We start from the raw sequence: 12505 nt of genomic DNA, 5'->3' as shown, positions 1-12505 counted from the left end.
TATAGCGATACCAGACTTCAAACTATACTACAGAGCAATAGTAACAAAAACAGCATGGTACTGGTACCAAAACAGGCGGGTGGACCAATGGTACAGGATAGAGGACTCAGTAACCAATCCACAAAACTACAACTATCTTATATTTGATAAAGGGGCTAAAAGCATGCAATGGAAGAAGGATAGCTTCTTCAACAAATGGTGTTGGGAAAACTGGAAATCCTTTTACATCAAAATGAAACTGAATCCCTTTCTCTCACCATGCACAAAACTTAAATCAAAATGGATCAAGGAGCTTGATATTAAATCAGAGACATGGCATCTGATAGAAGAAAAAGTTGGCTATGATCTACATACTGTGGGGTTGGGCTCCAAATTCCTCAATAGGACACCCATAGCGCAAGAGTTAACAACTAGAATCAACAAATGGGACTTACTCAAACTAAAAAGTTTTTTCTCAGCAAAAGAAACAATAAGAGAGATAAACAGGGAGCCTACATCCTGGGAACAAATCTTTATTCCACACACTTCAGATAGAGCCCTAATATCCAGAGTATACAAAGAACTCAAAAAATTAGACAATAAGAAAACAAATAACCCAATCAACAAATGGGCCAAGGACCTGAACAGACACTTCTCAGAGGAGGACATACAATCAATCAATAAGTACATGAAAAAATGCTCACCATCTCTAGCAGTCAGAGAAATTCAAATCAAAACCACCCTAAGATACCATCTCACTCCAATAAGATTGGCAGCCATTATGAAGTCCAACAACAACAAGTGCTGGAGAGGATGTGGGGAAAAGGGTACACTTGTTCATTGTTGGTGGGACTGCAAATTGGTGCAGCCAATTTGGAAAGCAGTTTGGAGATTTCTTGGAAAGCTGGGAATGGAACCACCATTTGACCCAGCTATTGCCCTTCTCGGACTATTTTCTGAAGACCTTAAAAGAGCACACTACAGGGATACTGCCACATCGATGTTCATAGCAGCACAATTCACAATTGCTAGACTGTGGAATCAACCGAGATGCCCTTCAATAGATGAATGGATTAAAAAAAAATGTGGCATTTATACACCATGGAGTATTACTCTGCTTTAAAAAATGACAAAATCATAGAATTTGGAGGGAAATGGATGGCATTAGAGCAGATTATGCTAAGTGAAGCTAGCCAATCCTTAAAAAACAAATGCCAAATGACTGCTTTGATATAAGGGGAGTAACCAAGGACAGGGTAGGAACAAAGAGCTTGAGGAGAAGATTAACATTAAACAGGGATGAGAGGTGGGAGGGAAAGGGAGTGAGAAGGGAAATCGCATGGAAATGGAAGGTGATCCTTAGGGTTATACAAAATTACATATAAGAGGAAAGGAGGGGTAAGAGAAAAATAATACAAGTGGAAGAAATGATTTACAGTAGAGGGGGTAGAGAGAGAAAAGGGGAGGGGAGGGGAGGGGATGGGAGGGGAAGGGGGATAGTAGAGAATAGGATAGACAGCAGAATACATCAGTCACTAGAATGGCAATATGTAAATCAATGGAAGTGTAACTGATGTGATACAGCAATCTGTATACGGGGTAAAAATGGGAGTTCATAACCCACTTGAATCAAACTGTGAAATATGATATATTAAGAACTATGTAATGTTTTGAACGACCAACAATAAAAAAAGAAAATTGTTACAAAAAATAAATAAATAAAATAAAATACAAAAAGGGCTGGGGACGGGCCTCAGGGGTGAAGTGCCCCTGGGTTAAATCCCTGGTACCAAAAAAATAAAAATAAAAAGCCTAAGTTCAATGTGACACAAAGCTTAGCTTTTGGACACAGTTCAGAATTAGAACTCTTCAGTTTACCATAAGTGACACATAGGGGCTGGGGTGGCTCAGCAGCCATGGTTGTGAGAGAGAGAGGGAGAGAGAGAGAGAGAGAGAGAGAGAGAGAGAGAGAGAGAGAGAGAGCCCATAGTTGAGTGCTTACAGGGACCTGCTGGGGAAGATCAAAAGGCAGAGCCAGTCCCACAGAGAGGCACCGCAGGAAGACAGATTGCCAGCCACCAGGAAATCAGATGGCTGTGGGGGGTGAAACAGGGTCCCATGACATCTCCCCACTTCCAAACGCTACACCTTTCCACTGCATTTTCTTTCCTTCAGCATTAAATGAAAAGCTCCCCAAGTAGACTTCTTAGTCTTTTTATTTATTTATTATTTATTTGGGTACCAGGGATGGAACCCAGGGGCCCTCGACAACTGAGCCCTTTCCCCAGCTCTTTCTATATTTTATTTAGAGACAGAGTCTCACTGAGTTGCTCAGGGCCTCACTAAGTTGCTGAGGCTAGCCTCCAACTTGTGATCCTTCTACCTCAGCCTCCCAAGGTAGGCTGGCTGCTCTTGCCTGTCTTGTCAACAGCACCAAAATAATATGAGCAGTCCAATCAACACATCACAGAAGCATTTTTAAGATGAAAGGATTCAAAGCACCTGAGAAGTAACAGCCATCTGTCACTCCAACGTGACACTCACGGATAGCCCTGTGGAAGTACTCCATCAGCACCTCTGTGTTCTTGATCTCCATGGAGTAAACTTTGCTCCCCACCATGGGGCAGAAAGTCACCTTATTCCCAAGCTCTTGAGCAATTGCCAGGGCCAGGGCTTTCTACAGAGGCAAGAAAGTAAAGGTTTTCATTTTATAGCCTTGAAAACATAATTCAAAGCCATCTATAAAAAATTTATTCAAGAGGCTAAACATGGTGTCGCACACTTGTGATCCCTGAGACTCAGGAGGCTGAGGCAGAAAGATGGCAAGGTGGAGGCCAGCCTCAGCCACTTAGCAAGGCCCTGAGCCACTCATTGAGACCTTGTCTCTAAATGAAATATAAAAGGGTTGGGGATGGAGCTCAGGGGTTAAGCATACCTGGGTTCAATCCCTTGGACCAAATAAATAAATAACACTAACAAATCAGGAAGGATTTATTACATGACCTTCATTTTATGTTAAAAAGTCAGTCGGTGAATACTGGATAATATGTGAGACCAAATCTGGAAGTGGTGGGTTGGTCTGCACAAGCTCCCCCTTACCATGCCCTGTGCTCAACTATAAATTGATGCTCAGTACCCTAAATTCAGTTGGCAGATGCTAAAGAGAACCAGATGGAACAGACATCTCATCAAATAACAAGTTATGGAAAGCAAATGCTCTTAAGTGGGCCCAGGACTGGGAAATGCCATGGCCTCTGAGTGCCATTTCATCCTCCCTCATCTCTGAAATGAGAATGAGGTCAGACCCCAGGTGTGTGGGCCACACAGAGCCTCCTGAGTTGCTGAGGGCCTAACTAAGTTGCTGATGCTGGCCTCAAACTTTTGTTCCTCCTGCCTCAGCCTCCCAAGCTGCTGGGACAAGGTCAACTGGAGCTACTGCTTCAAAGATGGCCCAGGGAAGGCTCCTCTTAGATTTTTCTTTTCAATACCCTTTGGTGAAACCTCTGAGCAGCCAACCTGGGGATGATCAGTGATCACTGTCAGGCAAAATCCACTAGCCCGTGGGGCAGAGGCTGGATCTAGTTCTGATCTTCTCCCTGTTTTCCAGTGTGGTCTTGAGCACACAGTATTACTGATGCTGATGGCCTCACCTGGCAAATTAAAATACTGTTTAGATTATAAGGAGCCAATAAGGTGCCTGCAGGATGGTTTGGTTGGGACCATGTAGTCTTAGATGTGCCTTTAAAATTGGCTTTTTTGTGGGGGGATTGAACCCAGGGGCACTCAAACCCTGAGCCCCATTCCCAGCACTATTGGGTATTTTATTTAGAGACAGGGTCTCCCTGAGTTGCTGAAGGCCTTGCTTTTGCTGAGGCTGGCCTCAAACTCACTATCCTCCTGCCTCAGCCTCCCAAGCAAGCCACTGGGATTAAAGGCATGTGCCACTGTGCCCAGCTCTTGCCATTTTTTGAACCTTAGGATCTTTCATATAGAAATACAGCTATTTGGCTTCTTTTGAGAAACCTGATCTGGACACAGTGGCCCTCTTTTAGTGACAGGGCACCACATCTTTGGGCTTGAGCAAGTCATGATGCTTACCTTGCTGCACGAATGGTTAGTCACCTGAGTTGGCAAGCCCAAAGCATGTGTTCTAATAGCAAAGGGAAAATGTCTAAAATGGAGCACAGCGGGATGCGATTCCAACACCACAAGGCCCAGGGGAGGCCACAGGTGGCTCTGAACACCTGTTTTATTTTTCTGGTTCTGGGAATGGAACCCAGAGCCTTGTATGGGCCAGGCAGCTGCTCCACCACTGAGCCCCAGGCCCAACATTTTTATTTAGAGGCAGGGTCTCACTGAGCTGCTGAGGCTGACCTCCACCCTGAGATCCTCCTGCCTCATACTCCTGAATTGCTGTTCACCGGTGTGAGCCACTATGCCTGGTTTTCATGTCCACCTTCTACCCAGAATGACTCTTCCCTGTTCTTTCACAGCCTCCAACTCCCCATTCTCAGTTTCCAGTGTAGAAAGACTGATCACATCCCACTGAACAGCATCCCTTCCTCCATCCACCTAATACTGAAGGGGTGACCATTACCCTTGCATCCAAATAGGATAAATACTTGGGTAAGAATGGCTCCATGTCTGTCCAGATTTCTTCAATTAAAAGCTCATGAAAGGGGCTGGGATGGGGCTGGGTCTCAGAGGTGGAGCACTCGCCTAGCATGTAAGGGGCCCTGTATTTCATCCTCAGTGCCACATAATAGTAAATCAATAAAACAAACATATTGTGTCCAACTACAACTAAAAAAATATGATACTATTAAAAAAAACTCATCTAAGAAAGGCACAAATATCTTCCCTTTCCTATGGAGCTCTATAAATCTCACTGATATTTCCATAGCTTGTCATCTTGAAAGCTTAACTTGTATTTTTTTGATATTTTAATATTATCAGACCTCCCAACTGATCAATCAATACCCACAAAGATGCATCCCAGATCTTTATGGTGTTTATTTTTGAACAGGGTCACATTACTTATATTTATTTTTAATTTTTTTCTTCAAAACAAGTTTAATTTTGTTCCAGGCCCAAATTAGGGGAAGAACTTAAATCTAAAAAATGCTCAAAAATCAAGCCATTATAAAGTTAAGCACCCCTCCCCTTAGCAATAAGTATTGAACTGATATAGGTGACTCAAGTGATATAACTGATTTAGGTGTATATGGACACAACATAATGCCTTTATCTTTATGTGGTTCTTAGGATCAAACCGGGCCTCGCCCATGCTAGGCGAGTGCTCTAAAGCTGAGCCACAATTCCAGCCCGCTAAATTGTATTTTATGGATTAAGAAATTGAGAGCTGGGAGTGGGGGTCACATCTGTCATTCCAGCAGCTTGGGAGGCTGAGGTGGGAGGATGGCTCTTTGGAGGCCAGCCTCAGCAACTTAGCAAGGCCCTGAGCAACTCATCGAGAACCTGTCTCTAAATAAAATACAAAAAGTGCTGGGGACGGGGCTCAGGGGTTAAGCACCCCTGGGTTTGATCCCTGGTAGCTAAAAAAAAAAAAAAAGGATTTCTCAGTCTTTCCTCTGTTTTTTGGGGACAACCTTGCAGTGCAGGTTGCTTGGCAGCATTGCTGGCCTCTAACACTGGATAACAGGAGTCCTCCAACCAGATTTTGAAAACCACAAGGTACGACTCTCCAGATACTGGCAAATATCTCTTGGGGGGCAAAACCAGGAGAGGTTGAAAATCACTACAGAGTTAATCTCACCTAGCTGGACTTCCAGAAAGAGCACACAGAGAACAGGAACAGCCCACAGCTCAGGGGTTCAGAGCTAGTGACTGTTTACACCAACAACACTAAACAGTGAGACTCAGAAAGCCCTGGGGACATCAAGAAATGGAAATCAGGGGAGGGTGCCCTATCCAAAAATACCTCCAAAACATCCAGAAAGAAAGGTTCCAACCCTGAAAATCAGACTTCTTAAGAGCAACACTTTGAAGACAAAAAGTACCAAATAACAGAGAAAAACTGCACTGAAGGAAACAGCTATCATGCTCGTGCTGTGGCGCAGGCATGTCATCCCAGCAGCTTGGGAGGCTGAGGCAGGAGGATCACAAGTTAGAGGCCAGCCTCAGTGAAAGTGAAGCAACTAAGTGAGACCCTGTCTCTAAATAAAATGCAAAAAGTACTGAGGATGGGGCTCAGTGGTCAAGAGTTCCTGAGTTCAATTCTTGAGGTTCAATTCTTGGTAAGCTCCCACCCCAAAAAAATGGAAGACGACTTGGACAAGCTAATGTTCCTGTAAGTGCACACTGTATGGCATTCCAGCCTCAAAAATCTCCCCCAGACACAGGAATTCTTCATCCACCATCAGACGGCACACAACACACCCTGGCAACTCCATATGTACAACTTCAAAATTAGAATTCAAGATTTTATTTCATACCTGCTTGTGGTTCTGCTTCTGAAAGGTCAGGAGCCTGCCCCAGGCCTCCCAGCTCATCAATCAATACCCACCAAGATGCAGCCCAGAACTTTATGGTGTCTATTTTTGAACAGGGTTGCATTATGTCACTTAGAGCCTGGTGAAAGTGCTGAGGCTGGCCTCCAACATGTGATTCTCCTGTCTCAGCCTCCAGAGTCAATAAGATGACAGTCAGGGGCCACGACCCCTGGTAAGAGCCCACTTCTTTACATACAACAGTGCAGGCTCCTACTCTCCTGTGCCAAGAGGCCCTTCCAGAGAACAAGCCATGCCCAGACCAGGAGCTCTGGGAAGCCTGAGGATCTGGCCGATTCCCTTGCAGATCCCAATAAGCTCCACCGTGTGTCCTCTTCTGTGCCCTGGAAAGCCTGACTCTGAAGAAGAATTATCAAACCCTCTGCCCAATTCCAGCATTTAAAATCAGTCAGCAGTTTGAAGCTCAGCACTCAACTGAGCCATTTTGTGCCATCAGGAGACTTTCTGTTTCTCTGCCCGGAAAACACTAGAAGCCCCTTAAAGATCAAAAGTGTGTTTTTGTTATTTGTCAATCATGTGCATAGCCAAAATAGTGGTGGGCAAAGTTCACCTTCGAAAAAATACTGGCTGACTCATTTTTGCTCCTCCAATAATGTGCCACAGAAGATTTTTTAAATATTTTTTTAAATTGTTCATGGACATAATATCTTTGTTTTAATTTTTTAAATATTTATATTTTAGTTGTAGTTGGGCACAATATCTTTATTTCACTTATTTATTTTTATGTGGTGCTGAGGATCAAATCCAGGGTCCTGCATGTGCAAGGCGAGCGCTCTACCACTGAGCCACAGCCACAGCCCATCACAAATTTTTAGGAGGCCTTGGACCAACAGAAAGGGATTCTTAGCTGGGTGCGGTGGTGTACACCTATAATCGTACCACTCACGAGGCTGAGGCCAGAGGATCACGAGTTGGAGGCCAGCCTCAGCAACTTAGCAAAGCCCTTAGCAACTTTAGCAAGACCTTGGCTCTAAATAAAATACAAAAAAGAGATGTGGCTCAGTGGTTAAGTGCCCCCAAATTCAATCACTGGTTTAAAAAAAAAGAAGAAAAGAAAAGAAAAAGAGATGCATTTCCCAAGCAAAGGAGACTTGAAAGAGTTCAAGGACCATCCCAGCGACCAGACTCCTCAGAGGACTCTCCTCCCCCTCTGGCCAGGATGATTTTTATTCTAGAAGTATGAATTTGAGATTAGATTCCTTTCTTAAACACACATGTGACCCATGTCACTAAACAAAGACTAGTTAAGATGCATTCCATTTGGCTACGACGTGAGTTTCGTCCTCTTGGGCAGCAGAAATCAACGAGAACACAAGGACCTTTCCAGTTCCCAGAGGTCCCGCACACAGCATGGTTCTTCCTGCCATCTTCTTGCTTTTGATGAACTCTACTATGTCGCCACATGCCTGCAGCACAGAGGGAAGAAATGGTCACTATTACTGTGTTTCAGTGAGGAAAAAAAATGAAGTCCCTGGTCCAAATGATTCACAGACTCGTCCAACTAACCCTGGGCACCAGCACCCTCCAGGCACTGCTGTGGATGCCCTGGCAGTGGAGGTGTGAGAGAAAAGCCTGCTAGGCACAGTGGCCCACACCTGTGATCCCAGGTATGGGAGGCTGAGGCAGGAAGATGTCAGTTCAAAACCAGCCTCAGCCAAAGTGAAGCCCTGAGCAACTCAGAGAGACCCTGTCTCTAAATAAAATGCAAAATAGGGCTGGGGAGGGGCTCCGGGGTTGAGGACTCCCCAAGTTCAATTCCTGACATCCTCCACCACAAATAAAGAGACATAGACAAGAAACCAGAGGCTTTTCTTTGGCCCTTTCTCTTAATAGGAGGCTCCAAGGTCACAATCAACAGCTCATATAAATTGCAGGTTTCTGTAGCTGCTCAGCCTCCAGGGAGACCACTGGCCATGACTCTAGGGTCCAGCAGCTTAGAGGCGGTGGAGTGCAAATCCTAAGTTGTCATTACTAAACTTGGTGGCCAATGGATGGGTCATTATTTTCTGCAAAATAATAATAATAATAATAATAATAATAATAATAATAATAATAATAATATACAGTAAGTACTGGGACTTGATACAGTTGCCACTTAACAAAAGTAGACCTGACTGGAAAAAGAATGCTTGGTCAGGACATGGTGGCATAGGCCTATCATCCCAGGGCACCTGGAGGCTAAGGCAGGAGGACTGCAAGGTGGAGGCCAGCCTCAGCAGCTCAGCCAGACCCTGTCTTGGAATAAACACAAAAAAGGGCCACAGTGTGGCTCCACGGGCAGTGCCCCTTGGTAAAGTCCGGGCACCAAAGTGACACTGAGTCTGGGCAAACTCCTGGATGGTCCCCGCGGCCCCCTCCCCCGTGCCCCCCTGGCCCAGCCCGCTGCCCCTCTCGTGCGTTCTTCTGGCCCAGGAGCCCCACGGCCGCCTGCTTGTCCAGGGCACTCTCCACGAGCCCCAGCCCCTGCCCATGGCTGTGTGGCACAATGATAAATGAGCTCACAGGAGGTTGAAAACACGCCTGAGATCCAGTCCAGCTGGGGGATTGCTGGTGCCCATGTGATTTCTTTGTCCTCTCTAGTCTGACTTTGAAATGTAATTATTTTATTCGGATCATTGACATCATTATTTAGTTGATGTTTGCCTCTTTCCCTCTACTGCTTTACATAATGAAGGTGGAGAACACATATTTACCATTTTAATTTTAATTTTGGAATGTGGTACACAGTCTACAAACCAGCTTCTAGATAAGACTTCTTATGAATTCAAAGAAGGTTCTAGAAAACACCCACCTGCACACTCACACACACTGTTGAATCCATGGTCTTTATTTTTATACTATGGATTGAACCCAGGGGCACTTTACCACTGAGCCCCATACCCACCTGTTTTTATATTTTATTTACAGACAAGGTCTCACTGAGTTGATTAGGGACTCAATAAGTTGCTGAGGCTGGTCTACAGCTTGAAATCCTCCTGCCTCAGCCTCCCAAGTCACCAGGATGACAGGCATATGCCACTGTGCCTGGCTTCAATTATATTTTTATCCACTAATAGGTACTAAAGTGCCAGATCAATGCAATGAAACATACACCAATGATAATTCAGAGAACTACCTTCCAGAACAATGCACTGGACAATCCATCTCTGCCACCTCTCAGTTTCTCACTCCCATCAACTTTCACCTTAAGTCCTTCCACCTCTCTTCTCTCCAGCCCAAGACTGAGGCCCTCAGTCACTTGTTTTTTAACTCTTCTGCTCCCTTCCTGCCTTGACCTCTGTCCCATCTGAGCTTTGAACCTCCAAGCCCAGGATCAAGCCTGCCTTTTCTTCTGTACTGCTGCTCAGGAGGAGAAAGTCACTCATGGTTCCCCAGGAGCCCTTGTGTCATCATGTCCTCTGACCTCAGCTGAACACTCACAGCTGTGCAAGTGATGATCTAATGTTGTATTAGTTAGAATGTTAGTATAACTGCATTAATGGAGAGACTCAAAACAATGGTGGATAAAGCAAAATAGATGTTATTTATTTTTCTCAGTTGCGCACATTGGTGCATGCTTGTAATCACAGGGCTCAGGAGGCTGAGGCAGGAGGATCTCCAGTTGGAGGCCAGCCTCAGTAATTTAGTGAGATCTAATCTCAAAATAAAACAATAAAATGGCTGGAGATGTGGATCAGTAGTTAAGCACCCATGTTTTCAAGCTCCAGTACCAAAAAAAAAAAAAAAGTTATGGTTATCTGCAAGGGATTTCCAAGAAAGAAAAACAAAGCCCAGAACCCAATGGCTTGACTCAATTGTGAATTCTATGATATATTTAAAGAATGAACACCATCCAGGAAAGGTGGTGCACTCCTGTAATCCCAGCAGCTGGGGAGGCTGAGGCAAGAGGATTACAAATTAGAGTCCAGCCTCAGAAAAAATGAGGGCCTAAGCAACTCAGTTAGGCCCTGTCTCTCAATAAAATATAAAAAGAGGCTGGAGATGGGGCTTTGAGTATAAGCACCCCTGGATTCAAACTCCAGTGCCAAAACAAAGAATGAAACAAAATGCATCTCAAACCTTTACCAAATAAATAAATAAATAGGAAGAAATGTTTTCTAATATGTTCCCATGAAGCCAGCGTCATCCTGGTAACAGCATCAGGTAAAGATTCTACAAGAAAAAACAAAACAAAAACCCAAGTAAATATCCCCATGAACATAGACACAAAATTTCTCACAAAAATCTGGTGTTAGTAAACCAAATTCAGCGGCAGGTTTTCTCATTGATTGTGGTGGAGCAAACTCAGGGATGCTCTACCATTGTGCTGTATCCCTTGCTCTCTTGGTGTTTTTATTTCGAGTCACTGTCTTACTAAGGTGTGGAGGCTGGCCTAAAACTTTTTGCCATCCTCCTGCCTCAGCCTCCTAAGCCACCTGGATGACAGACGAGTACCATTGTGCCCTGCTGAAATGAGATTCTGCCACCGCGTCAGACTTCCTCCACCTCTGATTCAGTGTGGCATTAGCAGATCTGTTCAGTTCGGGGGGTCACAGAGAGCTCAGCTGGAGGCCTGATGGTCTGCTCTGAAGTTGGTGTATGACCCACTGAGGAACACACGGGGTTAATGGCAATCGCTGGCAAGGTAGGTCCCCTCTGAGAAAAGAGAAATTTCCATTTCACTCCTGAAAGCGTCTTTAAAGCCCCAAATCCAATTAAAGTGGAAAGTCTACTAACTTCCTCTGGGCAAATTTATAAAGAATTTAGGATTAATTGGCCTTAATGAAATTGAGTTCATGACTGGCTGTTTGTAAAGAACTCTGAACCACCTCGGTTTCAAAATGGCATTGAAGACAGAGAAATAAGCCAGGATCCTATGACCATGAAAAACAAATTCCAAATCATCCAGTTCTGCAGGCAGTTTCCCAGCAGTCATGTCCCCAGGGACTGTGCCCAGCTGGTGGGAAAGAAGGGGACCTGGGGGTGTGCTGTGGAGGAAGATGCCTATAAAGGCTAGTGCTCTGTGGGTGAGTCCCACTCAAGGTAGCATCATGGTACATTTACAGGTGTCCATGAATCCTCAGAGCTGGGCATGGTGGTGCATTTTGTCTTCCCAGCAGCTTGGGAGGCTGAGGCAAGAGGCTCAAAAGTTGGAGGCCAGCCTCAGAAACTTAATGAGGCCCTGAGCAACTCAGCAAAATCCAGTCTCTAAATAAAATACAAAATAGGGCTGGGGATGGGGCTTAGAGGTGAAGCATCCCTGGGTTCCGTCCCCAGTACACACACACACACACAAAAAAAAAAAAAAAAAAAAAACAGGAAAGAAGACCAGCAGCCCTCAGGGTGTGGTGGCCTCAGGAGGGCTGACCTGTGTGCTAACCTCCATGCTCAGTCCTGAGGCTGGCTTCAAACTCAGGTACGTGGCCAGTGTGCAGGGACACGGGGCCGAGGAGGGTTTTTGGCACATCTGGACCACAGATGGCTGTAGAGATGTCCTTACTAGCCTGCTCTCTCCAAATGACAAGAAGATGGAGAAATGTTGACAGAGGGCTCCAACTCCATGTCAACCCTTCAACAAGCTGGGAACCATAAATGGTGGGCCTTAGTTTCTAAATCTATGAACTACAGCCAAAGACAGGAACAGCCCTTCCTACTTAGAGGTCTGTTGGGTGAATTACAGACTTGAAAGTATGGAAATACTCATGAAGCTTTAAAGGACTGTTCAAAGTTGGTGACAGCTAGAGATTCAAAAATGTCTGCCAGGTATTGCCACAGGTGATGCTTGAGATGTGTGGGTACTGTGAGTGAAAGACGATAATATGTTTTTACATCTGAGTCAGGGAAGTCTGTTCAGTTTTGCTGCCCACCATAATCTGTTGAGATAGGTGCAGAGTCTCACACTCATTACTCATGAAAATAAAACAAGGTTTCTGAGCATGGGAGAAACTTATCCAAATTCTCACAGCTCCTCTCTGATGGAAATGATGGCACATTGCACTCTGCCATTTGGGCTCTTC

At 44.9% G+C, this 12505-nt stretch overlaps 1 protein-coding gene across 1 annotated transcript in view; it reads right to left on the bottom strand.

Annotated features, from left to right (window-relative positions):
- LOC308640196 (ruvB-like 1) overlaps positions 1 to 12050 on the bottom strand; it is a gene marked incomplete at both ends in the record, with an annotated part of 30259 nt that extends 18209 nt beyond the window's left edge. Inside the window, 4 exons of the mRNA XM_081312188.1 lie at positions 2524 to 2656; positions 7829 to 7915; positions 8898 to 8982; positions 11989 to 12050. Of these exons, the coding sequence (XP_081168314.1) occupies positions 2524 to 2656; positions 7829 to 7915; positions 8898 to 8982; positions 11989 to 12050 (367 nt within the window). The remainder of the gene's footprint in view (positions 1 to 2523; positions 2657 to 7828; positions 7916 to 8897; positions 8983 to 11988) is intronic.
- Between the last annotated feature and the right edge of the window lie 455 nt (positions 12051 to 12505).

The sequence above is a fragment of the Spermophilus citellus genome (assembly GCF_964194105.1).
Source record: "Spermophilus citellus genome assembly, contig: SCAFFOLD_36, whole genome shotgun sequence".
Lineage (NCBI taxonomy): Eukaryota > Metazoa > Chordata > Mammalia > Rodentia > Sciuridae > Spermophilus > Spermophilus citellus.
The sequence above is the reverse complement of the archived record's forward strand: the minus strand, read 5'-3'. Positions and strand labels throughout refer to the sequence as shown.